General features: G+C 55.4%; 1 protein-coding gene across 1 annotated transcript; it reads left to right on the top strand.

Moving 5' to 3' along the window:
- The first annotated feature begins 728 nt into the window (after nucleotides 1-728).
- IGF2BP2 (insulin like growth factor 2 mRNA binding protein 2) lies at nucleotides 729-16421 on the top strand. The gene is made up of 16 exons (XM_042878329.1): nucleotides 729-980; nucleotides 1472-1532; nucleotides 5215-5263; nucleotides 5590-5641; nucleotides 5992-6055; nucleotides 6870-7142; nucleotides 10747-10881; nucleotides 11201-11323; nucleotides 11558-11693; nucleotides 11863-11991; nucleotides 14443-14511; nucleotides 14726-14842; nucleotides 15199-15273; nucleotides 15412-15543; nucleotides 15620-15733; nucleotides 15958-16421. Exons 1-16 carry the CDS (start codon nucleotides 791-793, stop codon nucleotides 16051-16053), a joined length of 1815 nt encoding a protein of 604 aa, XP_042734263.1. The 5' UTR covers nucleotides 729-790; the 3' UTR covers nucleotides 16054-16421.
- Nucleotides 16422-17047: the final 626 nt, after the last annotated feature.

Below are 17047 nucleotides of genomic sequence, written 5' to 3'. Positions count from 1 at the left end.
TTTCCCTCTTTTCATTTCTTATACTTTTTCCCCTTTTCCTCTTTCCCTTCCCTCTTCCTTTCTTTCTTTTCCCCTTTTCAATGTATCTTTCCCTTCTTTCTTTTTACCTTTTCATTTTTCGTTTTGTTCTTTTTTCCACCTTTCCCTTTCCTCTTCTTTTATTCTGCCACTTCTTCCCCCTTTTCTCCTCATTTCCCATTTTTCTGTCCCTCTTCCTTTTTTCTTTCCCTTTTCAATTTATTTTCCTTCCCTCTTTATTTTTCCCTCTTCACTTTCACCTTTTCCCTTTTTTCCCTCTCCTTCCCTTTTCCTTTTTGTCGTCCCTTTCCCTTTATTTCGTCCTGATTTTTCTTTTCCTATTTTCCCCCTTTCCTCCCTTTTTTCTCCCTCTTTCACCTTTCTTCCCCCTCCCTCTCCTTCCACCTTCTTCCCTCTCTCCCACCTCCCCACTTTCCCTCCATCTCCCCCGCTCCCATCCCCGCACTCACCCCCTGCCCGCTCCCTCCCCGAGGCGGGGACGGCACAGCCCATCCCCGCCGGGGGGGCCACGGCTCCACGTGCGGCGGTGGGCCGGGGGGCGGCGGGGCAGCGCCGGGGGTTCGGCGCGCTGCTGGGGAGGCGGCTCGGGCCGGGCTCGGCTCGGCGCGGCTCGGCGCGGCTCCGCCCGCTGCCCGGCGGCGGGGCGCTGTTGCAGGGCTGCCGCGGGCTCGGCCGGGCGGGTGGCGCAGCGCCGTGCCGTGCCCGACGCTCATCTCCGGCCGCCGGGGCGGGAGGAGCCGCGGGGCTCCCCATGAAGCGCCGGAGGATGAACAAGCTCTACATCGGTAACCTCAGCCCCGCCGCCACCGCCGACGACCTCCGGCAGCTCTTCGGCGACAGGAAGCTGCCCCTGGCCGGCCAGGTCCTGCTCAAGTCCGGCTACGCCTTCGTGGATTACCCGGACCAGAACTGGGCCATCCGCGCCATCGAGACCCTCTCGGGTGAGCGGCTCCGCGCGGCCCCCCCCCCGCGCCCCCCGTTCCCCGTTAGAGCTCCGGGTCCCCCCCCGGGCCGCCCCTCTCTTTCCCGCTCCCCCCCTCCCGGTTTCTCCGGCCCCTACGAATTTTTCGCTGATTTTTTTCTCCGATTTTATTGAGGGGCGACCGAACGGCGGAGCCCGGAGCCGGCCGCCCCCCCGGCACCCCCCCGGCCCCGGGCACCATTTTACGAGGTGCGCTGCCCCAACTCGCCGGGGGCGCGGAGCGGGAGGCGGCCGAAGGGGCGGCAGGGGGGGGGCGGCGCGGCGCGGCGGCCGCGGGCGGAGGAGGGGGGGGAGCAGCGCCGCGGGGCCGCGTTCTGCGGAGTGGGGGTGATGAAGTGGGGATGGGGGGTATGCAGCGGGGGGTGCCCAGGGAAAGGCTTCGCCTGGGGGCGGCCCGGGGAGTGGGGGGGGGGGGGGGTTGGCGAGGTGCTGAGCGCGTTTTCCCTGCAGGTAAAGCGGAGCTGCACGGCAAAGTGCTGGAGGTGGATTACTCCGTGCCCAAAAAGCTCAGGTGAGCGGGGAGCTGCGGGGAGAGGGGGCACGGGGCCGTGCATCTGCACACACGCGCACACGCGTGGGGGGGAGGGGGGGGGCGCGGGAGCGGCGCCCGCTTTTACTTTCGCTCCGCGAAGCGCCGCGCGGGGAGGAGAGAGCGGTGGGGGGGGTCGGGCAGCAGCAGCAGCACGGGCGCGGGGAGGGGGTGTCCCCGTCACTCTCCCCACGTTCCACCCGCGAGGAACACCTCTCCTGCCCCGGGTGGGCCGCAGCGCTCCGTTTCCCAACGAGCTCGGAGCGAGCGCCGTGTGTCCCGGAGCGCGGCGCGGCCGGGGGCAGCGCGGCATCGCGGTTCCGACCCACGTTTTCCCCACCCGACGTGTGAAGCGACGGCTGCGGGCTGAGCCTCGCTTGTGCCTGCGTGGTTTATGCCGTGTGTTCGGGGGCAGCGACGCTCCGGGGGCGAGCCGCAGCGACGGGTGCTCGCTGCCGCATCCGCACCTCGTTATAGCTCGATTCGTGGTTTGCGAGTTGAAAATCGGTGATTGCGCCGTCGGGATGGGTTTGTGTGTGTCTGTGTTGAGTGTCGGCGGGTTAAATAATGTGTTACGAAAGTTTTTTTGTTTTTCATTCTGGGGGAGTTTTTGGGAACGCGGGTTGCCGTTTGGTTGCAGCAGGGATAGGGAGCTCTGCTTAGGGGCGCCGGGGGGGTGCGCTGTTGGTGCGCCCCAAAGGACGGGCTGAGCATCCCGGTGGTGGGGGCAGATGGGCAATAACAGTAATATAGCGACAGCCATAAGAATCATGATATTAATAGTAGTAATAGCAATGATGATAACGTTGGCAGTCGTGGAACACCCGAAGCCCAGCCTGGGCACCACAGCACAGCTCGTGTCCCAGTGCTCCGGGTGGGGGAACAGCCCCACTGCAGCTCCCACTCCTTGGGGGGGAGCTGGGGGAGCCTTTTCTGCCTCCACCAACACAGAATCGTTTTCAAAGGGTTCTTTCAGGAAAGAATCGATTCCAAACGAGTTTGTGGCTTCCAGCAGGAATTACTCCTCCGGCTGTTAAACCCCAGAGGCTGTGGGGGCTCCGTGCTGGGCACCCCTGGGTGCCCTCGATCTTTCATTCCATTTTATTTTGCTTTATTTTTCCATCCTTTCTGCGCTGCAGCACCTTCTGGAGGGTGGATTATTTTTCCCACTGGTGCAGGGCACAACTCGGGCTTCATGTCCCCGGCCCCGTATTGCCACTGTCACAGCTTGGCAGTGGCTGCAGTGCTCCTTTGGGGCAGAGCTTTGCGGGCAGAGCCTCGAGCAGCACTACACACGTGCTGAGAGCAGGCCAGTGTGCCATAAAAAAAAGAGCAGGGCAGAAAAAACTGGATTTTTGGTTCATTTGGACATGAATAGCTTTGCTCCGGGTTCAAAATGGAATTCAGAGCAAATCAGAGGGAGGTGATGCTGCAGGGGGGCTCACACACTGACCCTGGTGTGTTGCTTTCATGTGATATTCTGTGTTTTTGGTGGTCCAGGACTTAGACTGCAGAGCCCCGTGTTGTGCCGGTGGGTTCTGCTCCCAGTGCCACTGTCCCTCCCCAGGGTACAGCGTGTGGCCACGGCCACCCCTGGGGTTGGGGTTGGGAAAAAATGCCGTGGAGGAAGGGGATAACATGGAGGGTGTATTTGTTTTCTTTTTCCTTCTCCCCCCTTCATCCCCCCCCCTTAATCTGGAAAAACCTTGGCAGATGGACACCGCAGCGCTCAGCCCCGCGCTTATGCGTCCCCACGGCTGTGCTGTCACGTGTGTGGGGGGACCTTAATGCCTTCAGAGCATCAGGAGCAGCCCTGGGTGCCGTGCTGGTAGATGTGGGGCAGTGCAGAGATGCTCCTCCCCATGCAAACCCCATATCCAAATGGGAGACCCCGAGCGGGGGGGGGGAACCAGCAGAGCTCAGTATTTGGGGGCAGTGCAGGTGGGTGTCTCCCTGACTGCCTGTGGCTTTAGCTCTTGATGCCTGCACTTGGTTGGTTGTTTTTTATTTCTCCTCATGTGTTTGTGATTTGTGTGAGCAAAGCCGTGGGAAACAAGCAGGCTTTGCTCATGTGCCCATGCAGAGGATTTACCCATTCCCCCAAGCTGAGGGTAGCTCGCTGCCGTGGGGCTGGCAGTGCTGGTCAGGTGCTTGTCCGTAAACCATCATTAGTGATGATGGGTGTTACTCTGTTTGATTCCTCCCAGCCTGCTGCAGAGCAGGAGGGGTGCAGGTGTACTCATCGTGGGGTCTGCTTTTGGAGTTTGAGGGGCTTAAATTAGCCTGAGGTGCTCCCAGAGATGGGAATTAATAAAAATAATGATGACCATTCATTAATTAACCCTCAGATCTGTATCGTGATCCAGCACTGCTTCAAGCAGGGGTCTGAAGTACAAACTCTCAGTGGGAGTAATAGTAGGATGGGATGGGGTGTAACTTACCGTAGGGATCCTGTTTCAGCAGGGGGTTGCACTGTATGTTCTCCAGAGGTCCCTTCCAACCTCTACAAGTCTGTGATTCTGTGGGTGGGATGAATGAGGATGAGGTGTGATGGGGTGGGTGGATGCCGTGGGAAAGGATGAGTGCAGTGGGATGGGATGCAGAAGGATGGGTGGTTTGAGACAGGATGGGTGGGGTGAGATGGAACATGGGGTAAAATGGGATGGGTGGGATGCTGTGGGACAAGATGAGTGTGATGAGATGAGGTAGAGTGGGATGGGAGTAGGGATGGGTGGGTTGGGAAGGATAGGATGGGTGGGATGCAGTAAAGTTGATGGAATGGGATGTGGGATGGGATGAAGAGGATAGGATGGGGTAGGATGAATCTTTTTCCTTGCCATGCAGGGATCTTGCAGCTGTGCACCCAGCCCTGAAATCCCCCTGGTGACAGCAGGGACAGGAGTCTGTGGCCACTGGAGGGATCAGGGTTTGGTAGTGCCGCAGCAGACGGTGTGTTCTTTGGCTCTGGCTTCCCCATGTCTTTTAGTGCTCCATTTCTGTTATTGGCAGAGCCCCCATTGGAGAGATCTGCAGCGTAGAGAGGGTCACAAAGAGGGGCTGTGTATTAGTGGTGTTTTGCAAAAGTATTTTGGGAACAGTGACCCGAAGCATCACATCCCTAGCATGCTTCCACCTGGAGCTTGCTCCCAAGCAAGGGCAAAGCTTTGCAAAACCTCTGGCCACTGGTGGGTCCCCAAAGCAGGCTGCAGATTCCCTGCACCGGGCTGAGCGCTCATGCATCTGTAGGGAAAGGAGGCTCTGTGAGATGCTCTGGGCTGAAAACGGCAGCAAAAAGGGGAAAAATAACATCTGTTAAAACACAGCGGGGAGGTGCAGGCTACCCAGAGGGAGAAGTGCAGGGATGCAGAGCTGTGTGGCAGCGGCACCTGGGCTGCAGGGCAGGTGTGTGCCTGCATCTTGCACTGCTGTGGTGCGTGGAGGCTGTGCCGAGAGGTTTCCTTGGAAACACATCAGCTCTATGGGGATGGAGCTTTCCTGAGATGGCTTCAGGCTCGGCAGGAGGTGGCCGGGGATGGACTCGGGGCTGTCCCCTGGGGCTCTCTGGGCAGCGGGGTGCTTTGGTGGGGTCTTGCTGTCTCCTTCCCAGAAAGCCCCTGCTATGGCTGCCCGCCCGCCACCGCAACTCGGGGCTTTCTCTTTGCAGGAGCAGAAAGATCCAGATCCGAAACATCCCCCCGCACCTGCAGTGGGAGGTGAGAAGCACCACGCTTGCTCTGTGCCCCCTCAAAGCACCCATGTGGTCCTCTGTTTACCTTCCAGTAATCCCAGCTGGGAGGTGGGGAGGGCTGGGCTCCTTCCTGTTGCTCTCCTCTGGTCTCTCTGGAGTGATGGGGTGTGGGTGGGTGAAGGTGATAGAGCTTTTGGGTAGAGGTGGCTTGGAAATGGCCCTGAGGAGCAGAGGAGTCCTCCTAGAAATGGCTCATCCCAAAACTGACTTTGGAAAGAGGTCAGGGGTGGAGCAGGTTCTGAGCCCGGATGGCTCCTGCCCCGCACTTCCCACTTTTTGCTCTCTCCCCAGGTGCTGGATGGTCTCTTGGCTCAGTATGGGACAGTGGAGAATGTAGAGCAAGGTAAGGTGATTCGCTATTTCTGTCCTCAGGCTTAGGGTTTGGATTTTGGGTGGTCCTGTGTGGAGCCAGGAGCTGGGCTCATTGACCCCTTGGGTCCCTTCCCACTCAGGATACTCCATGATTCCATGGTTTTCTTCTCAGCGTCCCCCCCATCTATGCAAAAGCCTTATTGCTGATCCCAAGCACAGCCGATGCTGGAAGGGCCAATCCTAGCAAATCTAAATGTGGTTTTCACAGTGATTAGGAAATGGTTTGCCCTCTGTTGCAAACATGGAGTACCACAGGATGGAGTGGTAGTGCTGGCCATCTCCTGCTGTGCACTGACACTCACTGTCTTTCTTTTCCCCCAGTTAACACAGACACAGAAACTGCAGTTGTCAACGTTACATATGCAACAAAAGAAGAAGCAAAAGTGTAAGTGGCTTCTTTTTTTTTCTTTTCTCTTGTCTGTGTTTTCTTTTTGTTCTGGGAACTTTGTGAAGCACCGTGCATGGGCAGGGGCAGCCACATTTACTTCTTTCCATGAGCCAAAGAGCTGGTGCATCTCCATGTGATGAGGATAGGTTTTGTCCACATTGCTATGGCACTTCCCATGGAGAGCTGTAGCCCTGCAGCATCTAAGCAAGAGGAGACCTGAGATAGTACCAGCCCCATTGCCCTCATTGTGGACCCTCCAGGCAAGACAGATCTCCAGCCAACCACATGAATTCTCACAGCAAAGCGCAGTTGCATTTCCCAAGCCCTCAGCTTCCTTGGGTTGTTTTTAATCTCGTAGATCTTCAAATACCTCCAGGGCTGTCTCATGGCCCTGCGCTTGTTCCCTTTGTGCCTTCTCTTGTCCCCAGGCAGCACTCAGCTGTGTCCACTTGCAGTGCCCTCCGCACCCCATCTTTCCTACAAGCCTGCAGCTCCCTGTGGGTATCAGGTCCTATGAGCAGCCCATCCAGGAGTTGTCTTCTAGACTTGAACTGGGAATGTGCTGTATTACCACCAGTACAACCAGCCTCAGCTGCTGGGAAGGAGGAATACAGAGAGAAAGGTGGGAGAGGTGCTGAGGAACCACTGCGGTGGTGGGAGTCCTGCGTGTACCTCTTGGCATCTGGGGACAAGCCAAGTTGGAGGCCCAGATTGGCAAAAACTCCATTTCTGCTCCCTGGAGCCATGAGAAGCATCTGTCTGACTTCTAGAAGGCACCCCTTCACCACCCCCTTCTCTCCCTGCCTTACAGAGCAATTGAGAAGCTCAGCGGCCATCAGCTTGAGAGCTACTCCTTCAAGGTTTCCTACATCCCGGATGAAGAGGTGAGCTCCCCTCCGCCCCCCCAGCGATCCCGCCGCGGGGGCCACACTTCCAGGGAGCAGGGCTCCTCCCCGGGGGGCTCCTCACAGCCCAAACAGCTCGATTTCCCACTGCGGATGCTGGTGCCCACGCAGTTTGTTGGTGCGATCATAGGAAAGGAGGGCTTGACCATAAAGAACCTAACTAAGCAAACCCAGTCCAAGTAAGTACCTCGAATGGTTTTCTTTCCTTCCGCAGGACTCTGTAGGTTCCCTTGCTTTTGAACTGTTGGCAAACGTTGTATTTTTGGGGTGTAGCTTCCTCAGAGGGCAGTGAGCCTGACCCGTTGTCATGGGGTCCCATGGGGTCGGCCAGATCAACCCCACATCCCAGATACATCCTTGCTGGCCTGGGGGGAGTTTGCTTCCAGCAGGGCTCTCAGAGGGAAACTTGTACTATAAATAGACAGAAATGGAGATTTCGAAGCTTGGTGCTTTACAAAGCAGGAGAGCACTGCCAGCTCCAGTGCAGCCCCAATATGGATGCGCTCACTGCAGTCAGCCAGCCAGCATCACTTGGGTCACAGAGCTCTCACCCTGAGAACATGGCTTGGGCTGAGCACTGGGAGAAAATAGGCAAATTTGGGGACAGAATGGGGATCCGAGAGATGGTGACTAACTTTGCCCATGGGATTTGCTCCTTGTTGGTGCTCTACAATGATTAGAGATGTCAGATAGGGATAAATGGGTTGCCGTGCAAGTGTTGCGTGAAGGTTGGGCTTTTTGGAGCAATTTGAAGCCTTTTTTTTTTTCCACAATCTGATGTTTTTACTTTTGAAGAAAAAGGAAAAGCAAGAGAAGGACTGTCTTGTTGAAGTTTCCCATGTTTCTCATGTCGATGTTTACATTGATTGCATGGTTTTCCTGCACGCTTTGTTTCTGCCCAGATTTGTTTGTGTTTAACCCAAAGCTGTCTTCTCCCATGTTCATCATCCTGAACCCGCTGATCCCACAGGACATGAGCCTCCTGTACCAGAACATCCTCCAGGGCGTCCAATTTCTCAGAGAAGCTTTTAGAGGAAATTATTTGAACCTTAATAGTGCATCCGCTTGAGCCGAATTCCTTCCAGCCCCAGCTGATGCTCAGCTGTCTCTGAAGCACGCTGACCACTGCAGATCTCTGTATTATGGTCTCCAGTGTTTGTGCCCCATGATCTGCAGAGCAGAGTGGTGTAGTGCTTGGCATAGCTCAGGAGGATGCTCTCTTTGCTGATGCTTGCTCCTGCCAGCAGTTAGCAAAGACTGGTGCCCATCCTGCCCGTTCTTGTATGAAAAGTTAACCTCCAGCCTGGGTAAGAGAAATGTTTGAAGATTTACATGCATGCGTCCCTTGGGCTGAACTTGGAGCTCAAGCTCTGCTCATCTTCTTTGCCACCATCCCCTGCTCCCAGAGCTCATGGGCGATGGGTTTTAGAGGTGTCCTGGTTGACAAAAAGAGGTTTGTATGGAGAGGGGGCAGCACCCTAAGGAGGAGAGCGTGGCCACCTCGTAGCTGTGAAGGCACCTGCTGCCCTCCCAGCTGCAATGTGTGCTAGGTTTTGGCTCATGGCAGCCCTGCTTCTCCAGGTGAGTCCCTGAGTGTACTTGGCAGTGGGTGTGCCCTCACCCTTGCCACCTGAGACTGGAAAGTTTTCCTCTGCAAGCTCTGATTTCTGCCCCAAAACGTTTGCTGCTGCGTGGGCAGTTTCTGCTGCGGAGGTGTAGGCTTCCCATGCCTGCTACCATGCTCAGCAGTGGCCAGAGATGCTTCCTGAGCTCTGGGGACAAAACCAACCCTAGGCTGACCCATCCTATTCCATGGCAATCCCCTTCTCCATCCTCCCACTTAACTGGACCTGTGCACTATCAGCACCGGGATGCCTGGAGCCCTCTGGCTCTGTGGGGAGGACGTACCTGGATACAGCAGCCTGCTCCTGGTGTCCTGTCTCCTCTTGGCAGACTGAGCTCATCCTTGCACATCCACATTTGGGATGGATTGTAGGCCAGCAGGAAACCTGGCCTATCTTTCTCTTGGATCCTCGTTGTTTTGGAGTCTCCATCCAGCTCATTCATGGCTCTCAGCTCCACTTTGATACCAGGGCACAGCCACGTGCCCCATCTCCACCAACCTCAGCTGCCTGTGGGGTCAAGAAGGTGCCCAGCTCCATTCTCTTTGCAGTGGCCACAGGTTCCTCCATGTACATCCCAACAGTCACACCAAGCTGGTGTTAACATGTCACCACCACGCTGAAGCACGGACCTGTTGTCCCCTCTCCTGGCACTCTGTGATCCTTTTGCCAGCCCATTTGTGTCACAGGGTGGCAGGGGATGTCCCCATGCTTGCTGAGCATTGCCTCGGAAGGAACAAGTCCTCCAAGTCAACCTGATGGAGCTCCGCAGCTTGGGACAGCTTGGAAGGTGTCACGTGTGAGTGACAGCAAGCAGCTTGGTCACTGTGTGCCATAGACACAACTGAAGCAGAGATGAAATCAACCAGTGCTTCTTTGTACAGTCCAAGGAGGACCCGTGTCCTACCTGAGCAGTTCTAGCCAGAGCTGTAGAACATCTGCTGGAGCGACATAGCCCTCCAAGCTACCAGACTCTGCTCTTCCTCTTCAGTGCTTGGCTCAGACCACCCCCAAGTTCGTTTCAAAGCTGCTGTAGTAGACATTTAGCTCAGGGAAGGCTTGCCCAGCTGCTCCCCTTCCCTGTAGATGAAGCCTTCATAGTCCTGTGTGCTGGCTGGTGGGCTCCTGGAGGAGATGACCCACGTGAACCTGCTGTGACCCCTCATCACCCAGGCATCGTGCTGGGGGACGCCCTTCACACTACAACACTTGGCCTTGCTTGCCCTGCAGCACCCACAAACAGTCCTGGCTGGGACGTGGACCTCATAGAAAAGCAAGAACTTGGCTGTTGCCAGCCAGTGCCACGATGGAGCTGAACCTGTGACGCTGGTGACATTTGCTTAACAGCGAGTATGGCGCCTTCCAAGGAGGTCGAGGCTGGCTGCAAGATGGTGGCCACACAGCCAACAAGATGGCTGCACCGAGTTGCCCTCTGGGGGGTCAACGATGCGGTGGAAAAGGAGGAAAGCTGTTCTTCAAGATGTGTGGTTCGTGCCCAGGAATCTCCTACCCTGCTTTCCTCTCTCCTCTCTCTCAGGGCCCTTGCCAGGCACGGTGAGGCCCGTGCCTCCTTCCTGCCACCTGCCGAGGGAGGAGCGAGGAGATAGAGCACGGGCTCGGCCAGTGCGCAGGGGAAAGCTTTCTGGTCTCACATGGAAGGGCGTGAGTACAAGAGCTGTTGTTAACGTGCACGTGTGACTCCAGGCTGTGGAAACCACGGGTAAGTCGTCCCTCTGTCCTGGAGGACGTGGCGGTACTGCGCAGCCTCAGGTATTGTGCAGAGAGATTGAAGTTGGCCAGAAGGCTCTGAGCCGATCCCTGCTCCGGCAGGATGAGCCACAGGGACAGAGCTGGCTGCTGAGGGTTCTGTCCAGCAGAGATCTGTTCGACCCCATCTCGGCGTGTTGTTGGATGGGGGTTGACATCCCGCTGTTCCCAGGCAAATGGCAGAGGCACATGCAGGCCAGATGCGATCTAATCAGCGGAAGCAAAACACTGCTTCCAAGGGGCAGTAGATGTTACATCAGCTTTGCCCAAAGACGGGTCAGATGTTGAAATGAGCCTGTTTGTGTTTAGCAAGCTGAATGCTACACGCTTAGATACCTTCTTGCAACACCAGCCTTGTCTCAGGGCCTTCTCTCTGCTGGTTGTTTCGCCATAGGGTTGACATCCATCGGAAGGAGAATGCTGGCGCTGCTGAGAAGCCCATCACCATCCATGCCACACCAGAGGGCTGCTCCGAGGCGTGCCGCATGATTCTTGACATCATGCAGAAGGAAGCTGATGAAACCAAATCGTAAGTGCCCCTGGCTGAGGCACGTCATGTCAGCAGGTTTGCTGGGCGGTGCCGTGGGGTCCAGAAGCTCAGGTTGCTCTAGGGGTGTGAACTTGGAGAGTTCCCTTCCAGTTGAAACGATCCTATGATTCTAAACCATGTGAAACACAGGAGTGCCATCAGGTTTGAGACATCCCCAAGCTCCTCTTCCCCAGAAGCTGGGAAAAGCAGTGGGATGCGGTGGTGTTCTGTTCCTTCCGCAAGTTGCTGCTGCCATTTGCTGGAGAACACTCTCTGGGCCAACTGGTCCTTGAGATTTTGGGTTTTTTTCGTATTTCAGAGCAGAAGAGATCCCCTTGAAAATCCTAGCACATAACAGCCTGGTGGGGAGGCTGATAGGCAAGGAGGGCCGCAACCTGAAGAAGATCGAGCAGGACACCGGCACGAAGATCACCATCTCACCGTAAGTGCTGGGTAATGCTGGCAGTTCCCCACCATCCAGCACGCCACTGAACCATGCAGCCACGTCCTCCTTTGTATGTTCCTCATCAAGGATGGGTAGTGGCACTGGGGAAGAGCATCACATCTTAGCCCTGTGCTGTCCCGAGGGCGATCCCTATTCTCTGCTTTGATAGTTCTCCTTTCTTTTTGGCATGCAATATAACAGCATCTCCTGTTCTGTCTGAATGTGGGCTAGTTTGCAGGATTTAACTATTTATAACCCTGAGAGGACCATCACGGTGAAGGGCAGCACAGAGGCATGTTCCAATGCTGAAGTGGAGATCATGAAGAAGCTGCGAGAGGCCTATGAGAACGACATCGTGGCTGTCAATGTAAGTTTCCAACCCACCCCTCTGACATACCACTGCTTCAGAGCCACTGCTGAGGCAACCAGAAAAAAATGGAGCTGTGGGGGACAATCTGTTGTGGACAGGGCCGTGCTATTTGGTAAAAAGCCTCAAAAGCCCACTCAACCATCTCTGTGTGTCTTTACATTTCTAGCAACAGGCCAACCTGATCCCAGGACTGAACCTTAGCGCTTTGGGGATCTTCTCAACAGGGCTGTCCATGCTCCCATCCTCAGTGGGGGCTCGAGGCGCTGCCGCAGCCGCCCCTTACCACCCTTTTGCAGTAAGTGCATGAGAATTTGGGGTGTGGGTGTTAGTTTGTGGGAGTCTTTGTAGCTCTTGGAGTTGGGTTGATGCTGTAGCTGTGGGAGGAGTGGCATGGGGAGCCTTGAGCAAGAAGAACTCCAGCTCTTGGCTAGTTTGGGAAGATGCTGGCTCCTAGGAGGAGAGGAGGTGAATGCCTTTGGCTTGTCCTACTTTGGGTTTTGCTCCCTGGGTAGATGAGCTGCATGCTGGTGTTGCGCTGAGCTCAGTCTCACCTCTGCCTAGGACTTGCCATGTCTGGAAGGTGGTTCTCTGCTTTTTACCCACACTATCTGCATTCCGTGTGTCATGGCCAGGTGGTGCCCTGCAGATGTGGGTGCACCACCTCCTTAAAGAGGCTGAACTGTGGCAGGACCTGCGGGCACTGCTGCCAGCATGCTGAGCATGGCTGGGATGGGGAGAAGCAGCAGCACCCCCTGCTCGCTGACACTCAGAGGGTTGTGATTACTGAGGGTGTATCTTCAGAGAGAAACACCACTAGAAACTCTTCTTGTTGACATGAAACAGGTCCTTCTGATTTTTCCAGAAGTCTTGTAACTAGTAAATGTAGGTACAGCCTTAGGAAGGAGATGTATGTAAATGTGTTCGGGTATCTGGGCTGTGTTGCCTATTGTAGTGGAAATGCTAAGTCATGGCCTGAAGCAGTGATTGAGCACCTGGTGGAAGGCAGGGCCAACCCAGGGGAGCTCAGGTGCATGCAGTGTACCTGAGTGACTGGAAGGGTGGAGCCAGGATCTACCACTTCCCAGACCTTGTTTAAGGGTTGGCAGTGGAGGCAAGGGTATCTCGCTGGAGATCCCTGCCTACCTGAGGAGTTCCAAAGGTAAACAGTTTCTTCCTTTCATTTCTGCATCCGTGGCTTCTGTGTTTGGGCTTGTCCTCATCTGCTGCAGCCAAAGATTTTGATGCGCTGCTATTATGGCTGTGCTTTCCATCCCATTATAGCGTTATGCCTACATGTGTCCATGTTGAGCTGCACAGACACACACCAGGACACATGGAAGCCAAAAACCTAAGGATGGTGGGCAGGGAGGACACTAGGCCCCTGTCGTGGTGGTGAACAACCTCTTGTCCCCTAGCATCTGTAGGGCACCCTTAGTGTGACCAAGAGATGGAGTGCAACCCTGCGAAGCCAGTCCAGCTCCCTGTCTGTATCTCTCTCTGTGTGTTTGCTCAGATGCTTTACATGCAGGGAGGATGCCTCACTGCATGTTAATTTACTTTTGTACTGTTTTCTTTTTCTGGCAACGCCAACAGCAGAGTGGCAGGAGGAGAACGGTGAGTGCTGAGCCCATGCGCAAGGGCTTGTGGTGCAAAGAGGTGGCTGGGTGTGACCTTGGGGCTTGTGGCCATGTGTGGTGATACCCAGATGAGTCCCTGTCCCCTGGGCATTGCTAAATTCAGGGCAAAAGAGCATTGGAGCAGGTTGAAAGCAAAGGGAGCCCTTTCGTTCCTTTCCTGCTTTCAGCCTGTGAAGCAGCAGGGGAGTGTCTTAGCATACTTCATGTCTACGGGGTGCTTAGTCAGTCTGTCTGTCCGTATGTCTCCGAGAGAGGATGGGAAGTACAGGTTGGTGCCTTTGGGAGGTGCAGATTGGAACATCTAATTTGGCAGCAGCATTTCTTGCTTCACGGACTGGAGCAGCTTTCAGTTCTCCCAGGCAGACTCCTGGGCTCCTTTACCCAAAACTGTGTGTTTCCCAGAGCAAAACAAGGAGCAAGCCAATGCTAAACAGGGAATTGGCTCCCAGGCAGTTCCTTGCCCCCAAGGAACTGGGGCTTGTTTTTCACATGAAATCCTAGAAGTCATTACAGTTGAAAAACACATCCAAGGTCCCTGCATCCAACCCCAGCTTGCCCCACTGTGCCTACTGACCGCATCCCTCAGTGCCACATCTCCACAGCTCTGAAACACCTTCAGGGATGGTGAGTCCCCCACCAAGCTGGGCAGCTGTGCTGATGCCTCACCACTCTTTCTAAGAAGAAATTGTTCCTAATATTACATCCATGTCACTGTCAGAGTGGTGATCGTGGTGGCTGGAGCTCAAATCCTGAGTTTTGGAGAAGTGTGTGGAGCATGAGGAAGGATGCTCGTGGTGTGAGGAGGAGTAGGGAAGTGCTGAGCTCCCCGTGCCCCTGGGGCTGGGCAGGGTGCTGTGGTGCAGGAGATGATGCCTGTGGCTGGAGCACAAGCTTGGTGCAACCTTTACTTTGTCTCCTCTGGCACTGAGAATCATGTCATGAATCCATGACATAAAATAGTCACGGATTCAGTTGTAACCCAATCTTCACTGATTACCACTGTTGGTCACAGCATTGTTTTGGTGTTGGTTTGCAGACTGAGGGACATCCCCATGTCTCTGTCACGGGTTTTGGGGACGTCCCTGACTCTGCTCCCTGTCCCCCTGCAGAGCTCCTCGGCGTACCTCTCAGGGCTGTATGGAGCCTCCCCCGTTGGTGCCTTTCCACATCAGCACCCCGTAAGTGCCCCTGTATCCCCATGGGTCCCCCTCTGCTGTCCCCAGGGCAGGGATGCAGCTTGGGGTAGCACTTGTCCCCACACAGTGCCATGCTCCTGCTTGGCAGGCTCTGGCTGGGACGGTTTTGGAGATCATGTGCCAACCACCTTCAAAATCAGGAGTGGCAATTGGAAAAAAGCAGGAGTTAAGGATAAACCTTTGCTCTCCCTGGCAGCTCCCTGAGCAGGAGGTTGTGAACTTGTTCATCCCAACGCAGGCAGTGGGGGCCATCATTGGGAAGAAGGGGCAGCACATCAAGCAGCTGGCACGCTTCGCAGGGGCCTCCATCAAGGTGAGCAGCAGCCTCACATCTGGCTTTCTCCTCCTAGGGGGTGGGAAGGGGCTCCCCCAGAGAGCTGGTGCCCACCATGGGGTGGTGGTCCTATCCCTGCAGCTCTCTGTGTGGATCCCTGTGTCTTGGGGGATGCTGCAGCACCCTGATGTTCTCCAGGCACATGGGTGTCAATGGCTGAGTGTGCACCAGAAGAGCCAAGGAGCTGGATCACCCTCTCCTTGGAAGGGAAGGGAGGTTTAGGTAGTGTCTACGAGGCCAGGTGTCCCCATGGAGCTCTGGGGACAGCACCTCCAAGGTGGGTCTTGCCAAAGCAGAGCCTGCTCACACACTCCTGCCCCCCTCCTATTTCGCAGATTGCCCCAGCAGAAGGTCCTGATGCTACTGAGCGGATGGTCATCATCACGGGGCCACCTGAGGCACAGTTCAAGGTGGGCTCAGTGCTGGGAATGGGAGCACAACTCGGGTATCCCTTGGGTCCCTGGTGGGTGATGGGGCTGGGGGACACTGCTCGTTGGTGCTGGGGTGCAGGCTGCTGTTTTCCTACGTTTCACATCACCCTCCCGCAGGCCCAGGGGCGAATATTTGGGAAGCTGAAAGAAGAGAACTTCTTCAACCCGAAAGAAGAGGTGAAGCTTGAAGCCCACATCAAGGTGCCTTCCTTTGCAGCTGGCCGTGTGATAGGCAAAGGTGGCAAAACGGTACGGCAGGCGCAGCAGCAGGGCTGGGTCCTCCTGGGTATGGCTACCCCAGCAACAACTCTGCCTTCTGCTGCAGGTGAACGAGCTGCAAAACTTAACGAGCGCAGAGGTCATCGTGCCCCGAGACCAAACCCCGGATGAGAATGAGGAGGTCATCGTTAAGATCATCGGGCATTTCTTTGCCAGCCAGGTGAGGCTTTCGCTGTGTCTTCTCTCACCTCTCCAGGTTCTGCCTTCCAGATGCCCGCCCTACACGAGCATCCTTTTGCTGGCGGCTCTGGGAGGCACTATTGGCGTCTCAGCAGCTCTCCCCAGTGGCGGTAGTGCAGAAATTAAAGATAGGCTCCGTCCGGGTAAAGCACACATTTGGGCACCCCGGGCTCCTCTGACCGCCGCCTCTCGCTTTCTCTCCAGACTGCACAGCGCAAGATCAGGGAAATCGTCCAGCAGGTGAAGCAGCAGGAGCAGAAACACGCTCAGGGAGCCCCTGCCTCGCAGCACAGCAAGTGAGGCTCCCTCCCAGCGCGCCGATGAATGTACCCCTGCCAGCACGGGCAGGGAGCAACCAAAGAGCACCCCGGGGCACAGGGATGGCGTGGGGACGGCCCCCTGCACCCCGCGGCGCCCGACCTCTCCATCCCACAGCCTCCGCCTGACTCGGTTCCTGACGCTATCCCTTTAGTTGGACTAACATAGGCAGAGGGCTTTGGGATTTTGTTGTTTTGTTTGTTTGTTTTTCTAATCGTTTCTATTATTTCCCCCCAAATGCCCCGTTTTGCAACCATTCCCTGGCCAGGTGTGGCTGGAGGATCCCATCCGGCACCCGGTGTCTGTGCCGGTCCTATATTTTAGAATTAATATATCAATAACAAAACTAATGCTGGTTTTTAATTTTTATATTTTTTTTATAATTTTTTTTTTCTTTTTTTTTCCTTTTTTTTTTAATGTCACAGGGGTGGGATGTTTGTTTTAGTCAAAGCAGGCTTTTCTAGGCTTAAGGAAAAGAGCTAGTCCAGTGGTTCTCTAATGCACAGTAGCACAGAGTTGTAGGATTGCCAGCAGGAACAACAATTAAAGAAGTGTTAACGAGCAGTTTCTTAAGGGCTGTGAAAGCAGTGCCATGGGGACTGCCTGTATGAGCCAACAGAAGGGATACCGTCTCCTACCAGAGAAAACTCTCCCTTTCACACGCCCTTTCCTCTTTGCTTCACAACTGGGTTTTGCACCTGTTCTGCCCCATGCCCTGTCCATCTGTTTGTCTCCATCACTGCCAGACAAAGCTGTGCTCAACGTTAGCACCCCAAAACCAGCCCTGCCCCGTGGTCAGCCCGCAGAGAACAACCCCCCGCTCCCCCCAGGGCTCTTTTGGAGGATAAGTTGCTTTTTGGGAGCTTTTTTTTTTCATATGGAAGGGAGAAATAAGAGGGAAAAAAATATTTTCAAAACGTTGTTGGCCCAGGGCTTGGAGAAAGAAAAGACCTTGCAAAAGTTTTTACAAGAACAC

The sequence above is a fragment of the Lagopus leucura genome, unplaced genomic scaffold, assembly GCF_019238085.1.
Source record: "Lagopus leucura isolate 7727_CA_CO unplaced genomic scaffold, USGS_WTPT01 Super-Scaffold_100021, whole genome shotgun sequence".
NCBI lineage: Eukaryota > Metazoa > Chordata > Aves > Galliformes > Phasianidae > Lagopus > Lagopus leucura.
The sequence above is the reverse complement of the archived record's forward strand: the minus strand, read 5'-3'. Positions and strand labels throughout refer to the sequence as shown.

Excerpts from the sequence above, each read along its gene's own strand:
- IGF2BP2 (XM_042878329.1), top strand. The coding sequence starts at position 791 with ATGAAGCGCCGGAGGATGAACAAGCTCTACATCGGTAACCTCAGCCCC. Across the intron at positions 10,882-11,200 it reads GAAGCTGATGAAACCAAATC|AGCAGAAGAGATCCCCTTGA; the intron begins GTAAGTGCCCCT and ends TTCGTATTTCAG. Across the intron at positions 15,274-15,411 it reads CACCTGAGGCACAGTTCAAG|GCCCAGGGGCGAATATTTGG; the intron begins GTGGGCTCAGTG and ends ACCCTCCCGCAG.